This window comes from Monodelphis domestica, chromosome 4 (genome assembly GCF_027887165.1).
Source record: "Monodelphis domestica isolate mMonDom1 chromosome 4, mMonDom1.pri, whole genome shotgun sequence".
Taxonomy (NCBI): Eukaryota; Metazoa; Chordata; class Mammalia; order Didelphimorphia; family Didelphidae; genus Monodelphis; species Monodelphis domestica.
The window spans coordinates 38,093,799-38,114,586 of NC_077230.1; the positions used below are offsets into that span (position 1 = coordinate 38,093,799).

Here is a 20,788-nt window from a genome sequence, read left to right on the forward strand (position 1 = left end):
ATGGAAAATATATTTTTGAATGTTTTAAATGAATATTATTTTAGATATATCTGTATCTATCTCTTTAGATCTATATGACTGTCCATCTAAATTTAACTGTTGGCAAATAAGTATGCGATGGCTTCCTTTCTTAGCTATAGATGTTAGACAACCTATATAGATGTTAGACAACCTATCTATATAGAAGGTTCATTAGAAATCACTTTCTTGGGTGTCATCATTTACCTGAATTTGTCTGGTATTGTGAATATGACAGCTTTTGGAGCATCATTGCCATTGCTAACAGTAGGCAATCTGGTTCAGCCTTTTGAGTCTGGGGTGAATGAGTCACAGTGGGAAAGTGGATGATGCACTTCAGGGGCTGTTATTTTTTTGGCTGCTGAGTACCATTATTATGGTGATATGTTCAGTTGGTGTTCAGGGAGGGTTAGAACTACTGTGAGAGCTTGCTGAATGCTTTTCAGGGCTGCTTATCCCCGTTTGGTGTCTACCTCTTTCCCAGCTCTTACCTGTGGCTCCAAGCTATAGTTTTCAGCAGCAGCCTGTTAAAACTGTCCAGGCAGATGGGTTAAGCTTGGGTTTATGTCTAACTCTAGGCTTGTGAAGACCTCTCCTGCCAGAACAGATGGATGAGGCAATTTGTTTCAGTAGCCATGAAGGTGGCTGAAGCAAACACTTTCGAGTGCTTAAAACTTGGACGGCTATTAGAGACACTGACATCATTTAGGTGCATTTTCAGTCATCCTGACTTTTGTCTTGCCACAGGATTTAGATGACTCTGGAAGAAAGAGTGAGGCTGACAACTCTGGGCAACTCACTGAAATCCAATTCACACATAAGTTAAGATATTACCCTGTGATGTCACTGGTATTCTTTGAAATGAAGGGTCACCACCACCACCACCAATTGATGGAACATATTTTTTATTGACTGAATCATCCTTTTATCTTCTTAAATCTAGCTTTGTTTTAAACTGCCCTTGCAGCTGGCTAATATTTTCTTATAAATTCCAAATGATCAGTTTTTTAGGAGGAAGCTCAAAAATTATCTATTCAATCCACTCATTTTGTAGGTGAGGAAAATGAAGCCCAGAGAATACATATAGATGACTAGCTCCCCTGCTAAGACTTCAAGTGTCTTGCCCCTAAATCCAATGCTCTATGTTCTTACCTATGCTTGATAATATAGAGGGTCATTAGCAATAGGAAGCAATTAAAGGTTGCTGTTGCCTCTGGTTAAACCTAGGAAGAAACTTATACTGTTCTACTCATTGAATTATTCATATTCTTAGATATCACAATTAAAAAAGAACAAGTAGAAGAATTAGTAGAAGAGGAGATCAGCAGTGGCAAACCTGCAGTGGGAAAAGCTCCAATGCAGTTTTCCTGGTTTTGGTAAGAGATGTGCTTTTTATAAATGGATAACAAAATTCTTAACAGACAAAATAATTTATTTCTGCTGGATTTTACCCCAATTGGCTACCATTTTGCTGTGTTTTTCCTTTATATAAAAGAACCTCATTATTTCTGTATGGTTTCTCAGTTGTTCACATCTTCCTCAAATGGACTCTGGCATAGAGGTATCCAACTCACAGCCTATGGACTGGCCCCAAGATATCCATTTCTTTTTGAGTTTGATAACACCAACATAGAGGAAAAAATATAGGACATAGAGTGTATCCAGGGTCAAATTGGAGCTTTGTCACTTCAACTTGTGTGATTGAGGTTATGTGATTTCTGATCAATACGTTTGAGATTTCTCATCTATATAAAATGAGGGGATGGCACAAGTTTACATCCAGTGTTACTTCCAAATCTACATCAGGGAAACTTCAACTCCTTACAAGACAAATCATGTATTAGTTGTGTTTAATGTAGAGGAGGAAGCGGTAGAGAGAGATGATACCATGCCACATGCACAAAACTTTTAACTTAATTGACTTCCATTTCTTGTTTGTTTCTTTTTTTTAACATAAACGTCAGGTTAGGTTATACCTATTCTCTTCGATATATGCCAACATAGACATGTGCCCCATAAAAAACCAAAGTTCCTTTAACATATGGCTTTATCTTTCTTATGGAATTGAAATTTATGAATTTTTATAGTGTGTTTCTCTTTAGGTAACTTTTTGCATCATAATAGAATATATTTTATGCTTTAATTATTTCCCTCTCAAATCTTGGATGATTCTAGCAATGTCCAAGGATACAATTGGCGGAGCTTCTTTTGTTTTAAAAAACATGATAAACAAGTACAGAATGTGCGCAAGCAGGAAGAAACTTACCTAAAGGTAAATTTTCATTATTTGAAATTTGTCATAAAGATTTATGTGCGTATCTCCATTTTAATTACTAGGGAATGAGCTTTTAAAATAATCTCTAAGACCCTTTCGCAGTTTTCACTGTCAATGGTTATATAAACATAGGCCAATCTAAGCTTTTAAATATTGTCTCTCTTGATCTCTAGCTATTTGATGACACCTCTGCTTCTTTTATACCCCAAAGCTGCTGGTGTCTGACTGGACAGAAACTCAAGTTGGCCATTGGTTAAAGAGTATTGGAATGAAAAAATATATCCTGAAATTTGATTATAAAAGAGTAAGCAGTCAAGAACTTCTTGAATTAGACAATGATGCATTAAAAGTAAGCTTCAGAATTGGCTTTTTATATATGCTACATACAATTTTATATTAACTTATTTTATGTTGGGCATTGGATGCAAAACTACAAATAATGGGATTCCTATATATGGCCCATTTGACAACCTTATGGTTTTAAGGAAAACATGTTAACTACCTTTTTGAATGTAGTTTCAAGAAATGTTTTTTAATGTGATTTGCTCCCCCTTTTTTTTAGTATTCCTGCCATATGGTCATTCCTTTTTATTTCTATTTATTCATTGAAGCCTTATACCTTCCGTCTTAGAATATATAACATGTAAATTTCCAAAGAAAAAGAATTTTAAGGGGTGGTCAATGTGAGGCAAGTGACTGTCTCAGCATCATACTTCTAGGGGGTCACATTTGAAACCAGGATCTCTTTTCTCTAGGTCTGGTTCTTAATCTATTGAGCCACCATTCTTTTTTTTTAAGAATTCTATGTATTAACAAACACTGGAAAGCAGAAAAGCAATATTTTAATTTTTGACCACGCAGATTAACTTCACTGAAACAGATTAAAAAACAGTAATCATGGGAAATGGCAAGCTTTCATTTCATTTATAGTAAATACAATATCAATATTTTAAGCTTTAAATATCAAATATTGGTTAGAATAACATCTTTGTCATTGACTAGAGGTACTAGAGGAATATGATAATTGACAACACAAAACCCTGAAATATATTCTACTTGGATTCATTTGCCACATAAGAAAATATTAGGAGGATTTTTTAAAATATAGCTTCTTTCACAATTATTTCTAAAGTTCCTAATGTATTCTATTTAAGTACCTCTAAGCTGTAAATTTCTGATATTCTGGGTTCTTCCATTTGAAGACAAATGAAAATTATGCAATTAAAAATAATAAAAAAAATGTATAGTGTTTCAAATGCAACCATCTCTGGGCTCCCAACCAGTTAAGCAAATAAAAATTAATAGATGAGAAATGTAGCTTCAAGTATAATTATGACACCAATAAGAAGTACCAACACTCTTCTTAGAAAAGATAGTTTTTATGTGAATTCCTTAATGCCTTTTAGAGTTCTACAATGTAATTTTTTTACTTCATTCAGAGATATTGAATATTTTCCTAATGTTGTAAAATCTGAGTTCTTCAGAAAGGATACTTAATTTAATGTTCAGTTTCATTATGTAAAGAGTTATAAAATATATTCATTTGAATGCATGCATGTAAAGTAACAGCTTTCATTTTTTTTCCAAAGTGCATTGGAATCACTAAGAAGAGAGATCGCAAGAAAATCCTTAAGGGAATTAAGAAAATTCAACAGACAGAAAATAATTAATACAATCTAACAATTAAATATATCAAAAAGATAATTCTGGAAGATACAGCAAAAATGAGAAAAATATAATTACATGATATTTACCTTTAATCTACTACTTCAACATATTATTTTGATATAGAATAATTTTTCATTGTTGAAAAATTATTAATATCATCCATAATAAGCATTACACATATTATACTGTATTTCTGAATAAACTGATTATAATATACACATATGCTCTCATTTTTGTAGGAAATGGATATGGAATTTCCTCAGTACAACTGAAGGAATAGTGCAAAAAGCAATTTTCCTAGTATAACAGAAACTCTTAGATGTTTTCAATCTTGTTCAACTTTTCATTACCTCTGCCTAGACCACCTGTAAAAAATCTGCCTCAAACATTGAATTGTTGCTTTCTTATTGTCCCAGAGTCCTTAATAGACATTAATTGCAGAACCTTAATCTTCTTCTCTACAAGTCCAGCCCTCTCTATTCTTTGTTAATTTTGCTTCAGAATCCAAATATGAACAAAAGAAATAAATGTATATAAAAATTTATACATATAATAAATATATATCTATACGGTATATATGATATGTGTGTGTGCATACATATATATTGCCCATGAGACCTCCTTCTTACCTTCTCCCATTAACTACTACATTGACTTCTCCATAGTTTTTTGGTCATAATACTCTCCAAATCATAGCTCAAGTGCTCCAAAATACTGTTTTACATTTATCAATCTGTTAAAGAATGTTATTCAGTTAAACCAATGGCCAACGAGGTGCTTTTGTTGTCCTCTCCCAGGACAATACTCTTTAACAACTCTGCCCACTTCTGCTCCCAAAGAGATAAAAGGAAAACGTGCTTTAGGACATCGACAACATGAAGCAATAGTTGTAAAGAGTGAAGAACTATAGAAACATGCATGGACTATACGCTATAGCACCCTTGAGCTATTTAGCTTTAGAATATTTGTTTTTTAATTCTTACTATAAGCTTTTAATAGACACAAGGATCATTTGTTTTAGTTTTGTTTTTAGACCTGTGGCCTGAAGGAGCCATGTGCACTAGGAAAGAAAATAGGAAAAGTTACTTGGTTTAGAGGATCATATGTATCATCTAAGTTTCCCTAGTGCATATGGAAATATAAATGATCCAAGATAATTTCTTGGGATCTGAGAATGTCCATGAGAATAATATACTACGGGAAGATCTCCATTGACTGCTGCTGTTGAAAGTAAGGACAAACCTGAGAACACAATGACAGTTTTATTCTAAAGGCTAAAGCCAGAGATAGGGACTTGTGTATTTCTAAAGGGACCGACTTCTGTAGGCATGATGTGGCCTAGGAAGAAGAATCAAATTTCAGTTCAACAGGACTAAAACAATAGGAGATTCATGAATGCCTGATTCCCTTTTACATGTGAATAAATTCTGTCACAAAGGTAAGTTTAATAAGAAGTTAAGGTGGCAGCTTTGTGTGTGTGTGTGTGTGTGTGTGTGTGTGTATGTGTGTGTGTGTATGTGTGTTTTGAATCATTTTCAATTGCAAACAATATTTAATACTAAATCTAGGAGGAGATAGGAAATCTTTACAGACTACTGTGTAGAAAGACAGACATAAGGTGACATAGTTATACCTTTCTTTGAAAGCTCAATGCTGGAAGCACTGGATTAGGGAAGGATATGGCAGATATAATGCAGGCTTCAGGGGAGAAAGACCTGCTAAGAAGTTTTGTGTGACAGAAGGGCAGGCCATGTTAGAGAGAAATGTTGGAAACGTCTCCACAGATAAGCTTTGGCAACTGGTTGGATGGAGGAGGAATGATGGACTGAGCCTATGAAGAAGACAATAGTTGGTGAGGCAGGGTGATGAAATAGTGAGAGAGAGAAGAGGAAGAGGGGAGATTTTCTGATTAGAAAATAAGAATTTCAGCTTTGGAAATACTGAATATCAGATGTTTATAGGACAATGGTATAATTTAGAGAGGCATTACCTACCAAAAATTCCAGACTGGGATCTGGAAAGCTTACCACAATCTCAACACCCAAAGATTAAAGTCCAAATATTTGGAGAACCAAAAAAAAAAAAAACAACCCACCCCAATATACTTCTTTTTCACTGTCCTCTGATCAGGACCACTTCCTTCACCACTCTGCCTACTGCTGCTGTCATAGAGCTAGAGAAAACATGCTTTTTGATGTCAGCAATAATTCACATTAGCTGTTGGGAGTGGAGCTATGTGGAAACGTGAGAGTGGTTTGGGTTCCTGAGTTGATTACATTAAAAAATTCCTTTAAAAAATCTTTTTCTCAACACTTTTCACATTTACATAAAAGGTTTTTATTCTTTTTAATTTTACATAGTTACAAGAGCCTTAGTTTAAAAGCCCTGGTTCACTTAAAAAATAAAACAAACAAAAAACCCTTGCCTTCTCACTTAGAATCAATGCTGTGTATAGTTTCCACAGCAGAAGAGTGGTAAGGGCTAGTCAATGGGGTTTAAGCTTCTTGCCCAGGGTGACCAAGCTAGGAAGTGTCTGCGGCCACATTTGAACCCAGGACTTGGCTCTCAATTCACCGAGTCACCCAACTGCCTCCAAAGTGGTTCATTCTTGAAAGAAAATTGAAAAAAGTTACTTTTCTTTTGATGAGTTACATGAATGATTCCAGTCATCCAAGTATCCCTGAAACTCATAAATTCATTTAGATGGTTTCTGAGGAACTGAAGCTAACATGAGAAAAATGTTCCCTAGAAACTTACCCAGTCACCTGTGGGGAAACAATAACAGCAGATTCTAAAGAATGCCAGAAAAAGGAGTCCATGAATTTGTAAGAACACATATTTCTATATATATGATATGTCTGAGGAAGCAGAGACAGTTCTGTACTTGCTACCTCTGGGCTAAGCCATATTATCCTCCTTGAGGGCTGGTTGTTTCTCTCAAGCTCGGTGCCCACCATAAATACTTGTTGGCTAACTGGATTGATAAATGGAATTGTTTACACACTCGTTGCTAGGGGAGCTTGTTTTGAAACTTAGGAAGTAAAATTATGTAAGTCTCAAGAAAGAAAAAGAAGTCTAAATATTAAATGTATAAAGGTGGTAAAATGGAAAGATTGGTAGGCCTAAGCTGAGGTATCTGTTAACTTTTACTGCTGCTTTTTGACTGCTGGCTGACCATTCTGAGTTTCAAGGCAACTGAAGAGTTGATTCAAAAGAAATGACTGGTGGTTCCCTTAAGAGGGCCAAACACTCAACAGCCAATAAGAGATCATAGAACATAGAACAACTGTCAGGTTACCAAGGAATCAGGAGGATTATAAATAAAGGGAGGAGACTGGGGAGGTCATTCCTGCAAAGGAAACCAAGGAGGTAGGATGTGTTAAGGGTTGGAAGGGTGGCAGTTTGATAAATTGTGGAATTATTTGTTTTAGAGTAGTTGCTGGGAATTTCTTTTTGTTGTGGAATGGTTTGATATGGAATTGGTGATTTTTGATGTATAAATTTTTAAAAAATATTGATAAACAGAATTCTAAAGGGGATCTCAGAGATTTTGTCCATTTTCAAAGGAATTGAAGATTATTGAGGAATCTATAAATATTATAAAATACTATGGCAGGTTCCAGGGGGAAAATATATCCTAACCAAAATCTTCCTACCTGTTTTCTTTTTTATTTTAATTCTTTTTCTTTCTAGCTTTTAAACATTATTTCATGTTTTCTGTTTCATATGATTTTCACAATTTTGGTCAGTCCTCTAGTGAAAAAATATAAGAATATTGGGGAAAGAAGGAGTGGGATAAATCGTGGAAATTCATCTTTATATAAATATTTAGAAACAGAAACCAATCTATATGTATGTACTACATTTAAATAAATATATATAAGTCTGAATATAAAGATTATATCCAATTAATATCAATTATTAATTAATGATTATCAATTAGTAATTGTCACTAATCAGTAATTGATTAATTAATTATCATCAATGTGTAATAATCAAAAATTAATAATTGGTTAATATAAATTATTTATTATAAATCACTAAATTATTGAATTATTTTGTTTTTATTTATATACATTTAATTAATTTATTTTTAATAAATTTTATTTTTATATATTTATATATTATTTATTAAATTGTTTATTTTAATTTATTTTAATATAACATAAATTCATTTAATTTAATTTTTAAAGGTAATTTAATTCAATTATTTATTAAAATAATAAATACAATATAATATTATTTATTAATTAGTGACAGCCATTAATTGATGATCATTAATTAATAACTGGCAATGATTATTATTTTTAACCATCATTAATATTAAACAATTATTGGTTTATCAGCATTGATTATAATCAATTAATAATTAATGATCATTAATGAATCTATTCATGATCATTGATTACTAATTATATTAAGTGAATTTAATGGATGGTCATTAATTAATAATTGATCATGATTATTATTCATAATAATTATTAAGTGATATTAAGTAATTATTGATTAATGATGATTGATATTAATTATTTTATAGTCATTATTATTAATTACATCAAACAATTATTGATTTATTTTATGAATTAACATTAACCAATTATTATTTGTTTAATAATTAATATTAAGAGATTATTGATGTCATCAGTTTATCCTTATTAAATAATTGTTTAATATTAAATAATAATGATTATGGAAAATAATAATTAATAATGAACATCAATTAGTATATGTCCCTAATTAATAATTGATTAACATTAATTATTGATTATTAAATTATTGTATTTTAGAGTATATTTAATTAATTAATTTATTTTAAATACATTTTCTTTTTATATATGTATATATAAATATATTTTATTCATTTTTAAATTTAATTTTACTTATTTATTAATTTATTTAATTTAACTTTTAAATCAATTTAAATAAAGTATTTATTAACTTATTAAAATAGTAAAGTATTAATCATTAAATATTGATCGATATTATTACTAATTAATGACAATTGCTAATTGATTATTATTAATTAATAATCTTTTAGTATTTATTATTAATTAATTAACAATAATTAATAATTGATTCTTAATAATTAATTATTATAAGTAATCAATATCAATTATTAATTAATGGTTGAGAATTAATAGTCAATTAATAACAATTATTAACTAATAACAATTATTAATGATGATCAATCAACAATTGATTATGTAATAATTAAATTATTATAATGTGTTATGTTGTATAAATATAATAATATGATAGGATAGGATAGGATATAATCATTACATTATAAATTCTGATTAATTGAAAATAATAATTTATTAATGATCATTAATTATTAGAATTCATTAATTAATATTAATATTTAATTAACATTAAAGGATGGTTTTAGAATATAAAGAAAAGAATGTTAGTCAATGTGCCTTGTACCACTTACCATAAACATTAATTAGGCTATAGCAAAATTGTATATACCTTTAGAATTCCTCCCCTTCCATTAGGTATAATGCTGATTTTTCCCCCTCAAATTTAATCAACATACAGGAGTAAATTTGAACATATGAGATACATTGTGAAAGGAAATATTATTCTTGTGTATCTTGGGGTCGAACACTAAGATAAAAAGAATTTTTAAGGGGCGTATCAATTAATGTCAAAAGACTGATCAAGAAAACTAATTTTTCTAAATAAAATTAATACACCACTGTACTTTGAAATTATTTATATTTTGTTGCCCATGCACTTAAATTTTTTTTTTATTTTTTTCAAGTAAAGATCGAATATTTTCTTGTTCAAGAAGCTTGTTGATAGCTTTTAATCTTCTCTGTGAAAAAATGATGCAAAGAAGAGTCCAGAACCTCGATTTATTTTCTTGTCAAATAGACAAAGGTAAGCTTTAACTATAAAATTGCTTATTTCATACATGTATGCCATTTTTCATCAATTTTATTTTTATTAATTTGTTTTTCACATCAATAAACATCAAATCTAGAAAATATTAAAAATATTAGGAATAATTCCCAAATGAAGATTAAGGAGTGTAAGTTTAACTGATAAATATTTTTGATATCATAACTTTTAAAATAATTTCAGAAAGGTGAGTTATAGCAATAAGGCACTATTTCCATTGATATTCTTGTCCTTGTTTAGTGAAAAATAATATGATAGAAGATGATCTAACCATACCAGATATCAAAGTGTATTATTATAAAGTACTTATCTTCAAACTAATCTATTATTGATGAAGAAAGAGTAGTGGATCCATGGAGTAGAGTAGGTACACACAATATGCACAGTAGAAATGACTTTAGTAATGTTGTGTTTCTTACATGCAAAAATCCATATTTTAGGGTCAAGAACTCACTGGGTCAAAAACTGCTGAGAAAACCAGAAAGCATTTTGGCAGAAACTAGATGTAGACCAATGCCACACATCATGTATCAAGATAAGGTCAAAGTGGCATTTGATTTATGCGTTCAGGGTAATGCCAGATTTAAATTAGGGGGAAAAGAATTATCAAATAAAGGACAGAGAACATTATAGGAGGTGCAATGGATCATTTTCATTACCTTTAAAAGTTTTCCTCACAAAACCAATATAGCTAAGACTAGAGGGAAAGAAGAAAAATGGGGAAAAATTTAAAGATCTGATTAAGGCCTCATTTCTCAAAGATATAGAGCACTGGATCAACTTCATAAAAAATACAGGTTGTTCCCCAATTCATAGATGCTAAAATTATATGAATAATCAGTTTTCAGATGAAGAAATAAAAACTGTCTCTAGCCACATAAAAAAGCACTAAATCACTATGAAGAATACAAATTTAAACAACTCTTACTTTTCATGCCTATCAAATTTTCTTAAAGAGACAGGAAAGGAAAATGAAAAATGTTGGAGGTGATGGGGGAATATTTGAGACACTAAGGTACAGATGGTGGAATTGTGAACTGATTCATCTATTCTAGAGAACAATGTGGACATATGCTCAAGGAGCTATACAATTGTGCATATTCTTTGACTTGGCAATATCACGACTAAGACAGTATCCCAAAGAGATTAGAAATTTTTAAAAGATGAAAAAAAAATGTTCCTATATGTACAAAATAATTTATGGGAGTTCTTTTTTGTGTTGAAGAACTTAAAATTTCAGGGATAACATTCAATTGTGAAATGGCTGAAAAATTTGTGGTATGTGATTGCAACAATATTATTGTGCTACATGAAATGATGATTAAGATGATTTCAAAAAACCTGGAACACTTATATGAACTGATGCAAAATGAAGGAAGCAGAAGCAGAACACTGGGTGCATGAACAGCAATGCTATGCAATGATCAACTGTAAATGACTTTGCTATGCCCAGAAATACAAAGATTGAAAGACAGTTCTGAAGAACTGAAAAATGTTATCCACTTACAGTGGAAAAGGTGATGGAATCTAAATGCAGAGCAAAACATATTTTTTTTACTTTATTTTCCTTTTTTCCTGGTATGTTTTATTTCTCAACATGATGAATAAGGAAGGAAATATGTTTTACATGACTGCATATGTATAATCTTTATCAAATTGCTTACCTTTTTAATGAGGTTGGAGACCAGGGTGAGTAGGAAAGAATTTGGAACTTAAAATAGATTTTATATGTCCTTAGAAAAAATTTTAATCATTAAAAATATTTTAATGTGCTTATATGCTGAAAGGTAGAAAGTTCAGCAAAATCATTGGTCTAGGGGAGACTGTAACAGAGTCAGATATATATTGCTAATTATTAAGGAAAAGATACCGGTAAAGTATAAGTGGATGGCTTATAATTCCAGTGCAAAGCTAGAGTGACCAGGCCAACTGTACTGGGAGGAAATTTTATTCTTACTGTTGCTTCAGATGTTTTAGGCTTTCATTATTATTACTATTATTATTTTTGTATTTATAGGTGACAACGAACTGGGGCTTTGTACTTGTATCTTCTTTGATCCAGCAGATGAGGATGGAAAGGAACCAGGGGTTTTTATAACTGAAATTATTGAAGGAGGTGCAGTTCACAAACTTGGATGGTGAGTTTGGTTTTGTAATTTTATAAGAATTGACTTTGTAGGGAGGATTTAACATCATTCTAAAAAGGGTTAATATTGTAAACATGGAAAGTGACTACACAAATAAAATCTCTGAAAAATACAGAAATATCAACTTTAAAAATATTGTCATGACCAAGCTAGTAAGGAAATGGAATTGGCTTGGAAACAAAGAGTCTATAATTCCACTCCAACTTGGTCTGTAAACTGTGACTTTATTCTTGATCATTGAGAAGGTCTTTAATAATTGCCATAATGAGCCCATTGTAAACATGTGCCCAGCTATTTCCAAATCAGGTCAAATTAACAAGTATTTATAAATCTGTACCATTCCAGAACCTGTGCTCTCCATGAAGGGATATAAAGAAAGTGGGAAAATAGTTCTTGATTTGGAGAAATGAAAAACTGAATTGACTAGGCAACAAACAAATTACTATTGTGTGCAGAAAAGATCTATACTAAATAAATGTGAGAAAATCTGGGTGTGGGGGATACTTTGGTTGTATTAGAAAAAATGGTATCCATGAGACACTGGCAACTATCTTCAGAGATTATTGAAATTTGACTATACAATAAAATAATTCCTGAATTGAGAGAGGGCTTCCTAGATATAGGAATGTAGGAATATACATTTAAAATATTACTATAAACTGCCCAAAGTGAATCCTTGAGAAAGGAAAAAAATAAGAAATGCAAATAGGTTGCCAAATCATAACTTTAACCTTGTAAGAATTTACTATGCAACTGAGGTCAAATGGTACCCTCTATGTCCTTGCTCATGATGTAATTTTGGACTTTAAAATAGAATTCTTCCTGAGATGACACTCTGTTACATAGAACTGAAAGCAAAAAATGCCATCAGGTTTTCTGTTTCAAAGCCTGAGGCTCATTACTTCTTCATCCCCAACTCACTTAGCCCAGATGGTTTTAGAATTTGTTCCTGCTTCCAAGATTGTAACAGAATTGATTTCTTTAGATGCCTATCCTGAATATCCCAGATAAATGGTGAAAATTTTCTCCTCTTAACCTCCCAAAGTTGTTTTCTTTTCCTCAGTTTCTATGATGACATTTATCTGTTTATTATCACCCAAGGTCTCTACAATAAAAATATCAACTAGAAGTTTCCTTCTGAATTATCGTCTCCTTACTCAGTCTTCAGTCAGTGGGTGCATTGTCTGATACCTCAGAAGAATCATTTGTTTTAGTTTCTGCAGATCCTATTGACTTTCTGAAGAATATTAAAATTGAAACAATACTCTGATAATTGTTTGTAGGAGGGCATCTGTGTTTGTGGATGATTTCTCTTGGATCCTTCTCACTGTGTTTTCCAAGATCTGCCAAAGTCCCTTCCTTTTTCAATCTCATTTCATTATTGAGACTTAGCCAGCTGGAAAGGCTTGGAGTACAGACTCAGTTATGAACACTAATCATCCTTGAAGCCCACTTAAAAAAAATCCAGGGAAGAATCCCCAGACAGGCTGCAGGGTAATGAAATTATTGAGACACACCAGCCCTCTAAGTCCTCTGATTAATTTGTAGAGAAGTGGTGACTGAAAAATTTGTAAGTGGCAACCATTATAGTAATGGTATGATGAGTCATTGAAGTCTATCTCTTAAATTAGTACCATATCTTCTAATCATACACATGCATTGGACTTTTAGGTCATAAAAATCTTCAATGTAATTTTAATTACTCTGCAATTCTATTTTTCAGTATCCGTGTATTTGACCAGATTATTAAAATAGGTGACATCAATCTAATTGGATTGGATGAAGCAGAAATCATCTCTACTTTTAAAAAAATGGACGATTCTCCTTTCCAGTAAGTAAATTTTCCCACATTTCTTTAAGATGCAGAGATTGCTAGATCATTGTTTTTGATTTGGAAATTTCTTTAGCAATGTGTTCAAACAGAAAAATTGGGGAGAAAGAAAGCCTAATTAACATGTTTAAATAATTTCTCTTTTTGTCTTCTTTTGCTAGGAAATGACCCTCTTTTTTTTTCTGTTCAGCAGTTCACAAGACATTTTAGGACCCATTTGCACCTTCCTTTCTGAATACTCTATCACATCTCAAGCAAACCCTTGATTTTCGTTTGCATTTATTTTTAGTTAATGAATTTTTATTTTCTTGGCAAATAATGCTCCTTGAACCTGAAGAGGTTTTTTTGTTTTGTTTTTTGTTTTGTTTTGTTTTGTTTTTGTAAGAATGAAAGCTTAGCTGAATTTCCCCATTCAGCACTTTGCATGGCTATGTCTTAATCCAAAGTACATAAATTAAATGTGGATATTTTGTACCTAGGATTGAAATTGGCCGCGAACCACCTGAAGTGAAGTCAAAACTTATCGAACTCCTCGAGTTGTCAGAGGAAAGGAAGAAATATTTTATGGATTCGCTCATAGTACAGGTATTATGTGAACCAAATAAAAAAATGCAGAAACGCAAAATTCTTTCTTTTTTTATCATAATATTAAAATAAAATTTTGGTTCTTTAAAACGTTTCCTTTCCTACTCTTCAGTAACTTCATCTTAATTTATTACATACTTTTTTATTGTTGCTCTTTTATGCAATTTTACCAATGTCTCTGAGATTTACATTCTAATCTTCTCTGATGCACTCCAACCTTCACCACTGAATTATCATTTGTAGTATAGAGAATGAATTAAGCAAAACTGAACAATAAATACAGCAACTGAATCTGATAGTTTTTGCTCCTTTCTGAACAAAGGAGATATATACATGTGTGTATGTGTATGTATATTTTTATATCTCTAACTTTTGTCCCAGACTTAGATTTTCCATTACAATTAGTCAGAGGATGGCAAAATTTTAATGCTGCTTTAATTTACCTTAGTTATAAAGAGCCTTCTGTTTCTGCTTACTTTACATTATTTAATGTGGGGTTTTTTAATGTCTCGTAGAATTCTTATTGTTAATTTCAAAAACTTAATAATATCTCATTATATAATATATCACAGCATTTGTTCAGGTCTTCCCAAATTAACGGACACTTTGTATTCAGACAAAGAATATGTGAGTGTATCCATATTCCCTTGATTTCCTGCCTTTGATGACTTTGGGGTTTCACTTCTATTCTAGTTGCATTGATTTTGTTCATGTTAAATCTTTCTCAGTAGTGCAAAATTTCTATTTTTTCTTTTATTATAATCACAAACCCCCTAGTTTTTTACCATCAATATGCCTCACAAATATTGGTGTAAGAGGTCTTATTCCTGTTGTTTTTCTAATTTTGAATGCTGTATGGATATTGGTTGATATTAAGGTTGTATATGCAACTTGAATTCATTATGGTAAATTATATAGCCCTTTCCTATTCAAACTTTCATTTGTATCACATGATTTCCAGTTTTTCTCAGGCCTTCCAGAATACAGAATCCTTCCTCTCTCATTTTTGTTTTTGGGTTTTTGAACCCCTGGAGTGCTGAGTTAATTATCTTCTGGGACTTCCTCATGGTAGAATATTTTATGAACTCTTAATTATTGTCAAGTAATCCTGAGTAATTTTATTAATTTTGAAGGTTCAGTTTGAGGACCTGTTAATTTTAGACCTCTTTTATTATTCTTGTCTTTAACATTTCCATTAAGATTCCTTTTCACAACAATCTCTGACCAACAATCTTTTTTTTTTTTATGTCTTTCTGTATCCTATCTCTAAGGCTTTCCCCAAAATGCTGGTCTACCAATCTGTAAGCCCCTGGAGGTGAAGGAATGTTTTATCTTTATATCCCCAGGACAACACACAGGCTTGCACTTTTTAGATGCTTAAGAAATTATGATTGAATTAGTTGCTCATGTTGTTATGCTGATGCATAAGCAGGCTCTTGCTTTTTATTCTGTGCTATTTAGCTAGATGTTTTGGCAAACTCTTTAAAATGTTTTACTATAATTTTGAAATGACCATCTGTCCTCTAATAATGATAATGTCTTTGGAAGAAAGATCAAAGAATATATTTAATCTTTCAAAGTGTGTATATGGGTATATTGGTATATATTTCATTTTGCAAAAAGTATAAAAGTATTTACTACTGCCTCCTTAAAACCTCTTTCCTATCCAATTATGAAATCTTTAAACATTAGCACATTAGGAGAGTGGATTTTGTTTGTTTATTTTAAGCATGTTCTTGAGATTTCTTAGATTTAGGCCTATATTGTAATTACACTTTCTAAACATTTTCTCCATTTAAAGGAAAAAATTAGAGATATCACTATTGTGAGAGGACAAGCAAGTATTTGTAGAAGTCCAAGAGTACCATGGTACTGGATGGCCAGGTATATATAGAGATATATATATATAGGTATAAAGATATATATGTAAGCTTTTATTGAGTATGTAAACTAGTGGTTTTTTTAGACAAAACTTAGTGAAAGGTTAATAATAAAACAACAATATGCTTTTGCCTCTAAATTCCATTTACTGGGAAGATTTCCAAATTGGAGACTGAATTTAAAAAATGTATATATTCAGTGGGTTTTTGGGATAATATTTTCCTGATGAGGAATGGCCTCATCATTTCTGGCTTATAAATATATAGAATGAAATAATATAGTGCATTTAAATAAGTAAATATCAGGAATAGAAGAAATCTGGAAACATCTTGATAAACTTTGATGTAAAGCAAATAGAACAGATAAAAACAAAAACAAAAAGAATGTTTTTTTTAACTTTACCTTCTGTCCTATAATTGAAGCTAAGTGTCAGTTCCAAAGCATAAGAGCAGTAAGAGCTAGGCATTGGGGTCAAAAGACCAGCCCAGGGTCACATAGCAAAGAAGAACCTGAGGCCAGATTTGAATGCAGGACCTCCCATCTCCAGAATCTCTCTATCCACTCAGCCAATTAGCTGTTCATGAGAATATATTTTTTGTGAATCAAGACAAAAAAAAAGGTCTAGAGAGAGCAATGGATAAGCAAAAACTGTTAGGCAGAAGAATAGATTTAAAAATGTTATTTTAGAGTGTTTCACTGACTCCCTATTATGTAAATTCATGTTCACCATAAATAGCACAAAAAGGTAGAGTCTCCTAAGCATGATGATTGTTCCTTAGGTTACTAAAAGTGTTGAATCAAGCATGAAACTCCCTAGGTTTCTTCAAATGCACAATATATTTTAGACTCTTCATACATCTAGTGATAATGTCCAGTTCTGATTGTATCTCTCCAGGACTTCTTAAATATTGACACTGTTTTAGTGAAAAATTCAGAGTTTTTTGCACTCATTGCTTTCTAGAATTATTGAACATATAGAAGGATGAATTTTTTTCAAATATCTATGGTCACTCCAAGATAGATGCAAAGTTAAGACAGTGTAGTTTCCTAGAGTCACAACTTATTGTCATATTGTTGTTCAGTTGTATAATTCTTCCTAGGACACTCTTCAGAGTTTTCTTGGCAAAAATACTAGAGTGGTTTGCTATTTCCTTCTCTAGCTCATTTAACAGGTGAGGAAACTGAGGCAAACATGATTAAGTGACTTGCCTAGTGTTACACAGTTAATAAGTGTTTGATTTGATGACTGAATTTTAACTTAAAAGATGAGACTTTCCTTACTCTAGGCTTGACACATCCAGTGTGCCACCTACCTATCCTTGCTGCCATTAATATTCACATTTTGAGTTGGATTACCTAGAGAAAAGAGTAAAATATAACTCAGCTGTGTGCCTGTGATATCAAATAGGGATAGGAATTTCCCAAAGGAGTATAACAGTGACAAAGGGTTGTAAAGTTTAAAATTAGTGGTTGGATGATGATTATATGAAATTATGTGATTGCCAGTACTTATTACAACTTGAGTCAGAATTTATTTACAAATAGAGAGGAAACAATAAAGAAGAGAAATGTAAGGGGGATGGAGAAGTTATCTATCCTATCAATCTAAATGCTTTTCTCTGGGTCTGCTTAATCCAGGAAGAGATTAATTAGCTCTAACCAGGAACCTTGCAGCCTCCTCCAAGATGGAAGTTAGTCTCTCTAAAATCTAGGAGAGGGATCAGCCTTTTACTCACCCAAGGGAATAATCCTAGAGTCAGAGTCCAATTAGAAGCCTAGTTCCAAACCCATGATCCAAGCAAGTCTCCAGCAAAGCTCCCTTGAAGACTATCTAAGACTATCTCCAGAAGACAATCTCTTCAGACTATCTTCTCAAAGACAATCACTCTGCCCTAAAGAAGTTCGGGGTTTGCTTTTTATGGTGACTTCTTGTCCCCTCCCCTCTTCTCAGGGGTCAGTCACAGTTTCCAAATTGTCTAGCACTGCCCATGGGGCAGTATGGGTAGGATCAACTTTTCACCTTCTGAAGGTTAAATTCTCATCAAAAAGATTCACAGATTCCTGGCTGACTGAGGTGTGAATTCTCTAAGTACCTTGCTAGATTCTCATCTAGTACTAAATATGGTGTTTCATCTTTTGTTGGTACAATTTAAAAGGAGACAAAGGAGAGTTAATCCTCTTTTTCTGTCAAGTGAAGGTACTAAATAGGGGTACTTAATAGTGTTAACTCAGTATAGACAGTAAAGAATTCCCTTTTCACAGGATACTGGGGTCCAGAGGATTGGGATGATGCTGTGTCCTCTCCTTTTCCATTAAGGTCTTTCCTGTTTTTGACCTAAGCATGTAATGACTACTTTAGTCTTGGGGAGACCAGACCACTTGAAGGAAAGATCAGGCATTTATCTCAGTCTTTGCTTCCTTTTGCCTCTACTCAGTAGCTCCAAGGAAAATTGAACAGAAAAATTTGGTCAAATAAGGAAGTGCAAAAGTACTTGATCTACTCTGTGAGACAGCTATGTATTTCCTCTTCATAAAACATAGGCTTAATAAACCCAGGGTCTGAATTCAGTTCAGGCTCTCTGGACCTCTGAAATTCAGAATGTTGATTTTATGCAGAACACAATAACCTCAAGACTGATGTTGGATCATTTATGTAGGACAGGCAGTTAGAGGTTCAAGGTTGCTGAATTGAGCCCTAAAGATCTTGTGTCCACATGGAAAAAGCTGCCAGACTCTTAGAGTGGGCAGGACAGCCCATCCTCCTTCTGTTCAGGAGAGAATTATTTGCCACATGCCCTAGAGTCATGATGGTAAACCTATGGCACATGTGCCAAAGATGGCACAGAGAGAACTCTCTGTGGACACACATGTGCCTTCCATGGCAGAGTTAATTACTAGAAAGGTAGAAGAACTTGGGGTAGGGGGACTGCTCCCTTCCCCTCTCTCCACTGTGCATCCTTACCCCTCAGTACTCACTCCCATTCCTGAGTGGAGTGCTCAGGCTACTCTCCTCTCTTTCTCCCTCCCCTGTCTGAGTAAGGGCAGAGGACACTTGGTTGCTGGGTGGCATGGTCTCTAAAAGGTTCTAAAAGGTTTGCCATCACTATCCTAGAGCCTTTTTGGTGAACCTATAGCAGGTGTGCTGGAGGGGCTGCTCCCTTCCCCTCTCCATGTGCGCAAGGACAATTCTTATATCACCTGCCCCTCAGCCTAGCAGTCAAATGGGAACATTTCCTCCTTCCCCTGTCTGGAGTAAAGTCAGTTGTTCTTACATGCATCGTGAGGGTTTCAGTTTGGTCACTTGCTCTCTAAAAGTTTTGCCATCACTGCCCTGGAGAATCAAAGGAGGAGATGCGATAACACCCCCCACACACATACCTCCTCCTGTCACAGGGCTGGGACAGCTCTGAGCATGTTCCATCTCCATTATCATGACATTTATATGAGAAGACAGTCAGATAGACAGGCAGACATAGTGCAAAATTCATTATTCACATTTGTTCTAAATGCAAGTTTAGGCCTTTCTTGAACCTCTAATATGAGAAAAATCACAATTCAAGAGAGCTGTGATTACTTCTGTTACAATGATTGGGAGAATCATGTGGCATAATTTTGGAGTTGTGTGTTTTTATTTTATCTTTAGAGCTCATTAAATAATATTTGAGTAAGTAGAGATATAGGCTAGATGTATAATTTCATTGAAATAGGGAATACTCATGTGTATAGTTAGAAAATCTTGAAACCCTACTACATTACCCAGAATACTTTTCCCTTTGTGCACATTTGAGTCAATTCACATAACTGTTTATAAGTTCTGTAGCTCCTCTCAATTGCTCTCTTCTTTCATGACTGGTCCTGGGTATCGGTAGTTCTTTTATTTTAGTTATTAATTAATAAAAGTTTAAAAATAAAATTTATAGAATATTAATTTTAATCTTTACATTTTGGTTTACCACAAAGAGAATTTTCAAATATTTTTTTAAGATAGAATAGATAAATTTTTTCAAGCATGCTTTTCTGCCAGCCCACCTGCTTTCCCCACCGTCTGCTTGAACCAGCTCTCCTCCCACTACTGCTGCTGCCACCCACCACCAGATCTTGGGAGTGGTTTCTCCTCTCCCTGCATGCTCTTGGGAAGAGTGCTCAGCTGCAGTCTCCCACTGCTATTTCTGATTCAAGTGTCTGCACAGAGGGTGAGATTCCCCAATTTTTGGCCAGTCTTTTCCCCACTCCAGGTGGGTTTTTGAGCCTGTGCTAGCCATTTTTCAGTGAGGAAAAGTGACACCATGCTATTCAGCCCCACCCCCTTCTAGTTTATAAGCTGAATTTCTTAAACTGACCCTTGGCACCTGGCTTGCAACTCAGCATTTTTTTCACAGGAAAGGGGACCCATCTGCTGTTTTTTTTTTTTTGAGGGCACATTAACACAAATCAATGGATTTTAGATTTTATTTTTCTACCTCCTACCCAAAACAT

The 20,788-nt window shown here is 33.0% G+C and overlaps 1 protein-coding gene and 1 long non-coding RNA gene across 2 annotated transcripts in view; both read left to right on the plus strand.

The window, feature by feature from the left end:
• Nucleotides 1-2,335: 2,335 nt before the first annotated feature.
• Nucleotides 2,336-4,053, plus strand: LOC130453636 (uncharacterized). The gene is made up of 2 exons (XR_008911074.1): nucleotides 2,336-2,642; nucleotides 3,883-4,053. It is a non-coding gene; the product is annotated as an uncharacterized LOC130453636 (long non-coding RNA).
• A 3,263-nt stretch (nucleotides 4,054-7,316) lies between these two features.
• The window catches only part of LOC103102961 (uncharacterized), a 32,743-nt gene continuing 19,271 nt past the window's right edge, over nucleotides 7,317-20,788 (plus strand). The window contains exons 1-6 of the mRNA XM_056793301.1: nucleotides 7,317-7,330; nucleotides 9,734-9,847; nucleotides 11,886-12,006; nucleotides 13,739-13,846; nucleotides 14,326-14,431; nucleotides 16,233-16,315. Of these exons, the coding sequence (XP_056649279.1) occupies nucleotides 9,793-9,847; nucleotides 11,886-12,006; nucleotides 13,739-13,846; nucleotides 14,326-14,431; nucleotides 16,233-16,315 (473 nt within the window). The 5' untranslated portion in view covers nucleotides 7,317-7,330; nucleotides 9,734-9,792. The remainder of the gene's footprint in view (nucleotides 7,331-9,733; nucleotides 9,848-11,885; nucleotides 12,007-13,738; nucleotides 13,847-14,325; nucleotides 14,432-16,232; nucleotides 16,316-20,788) is intronic.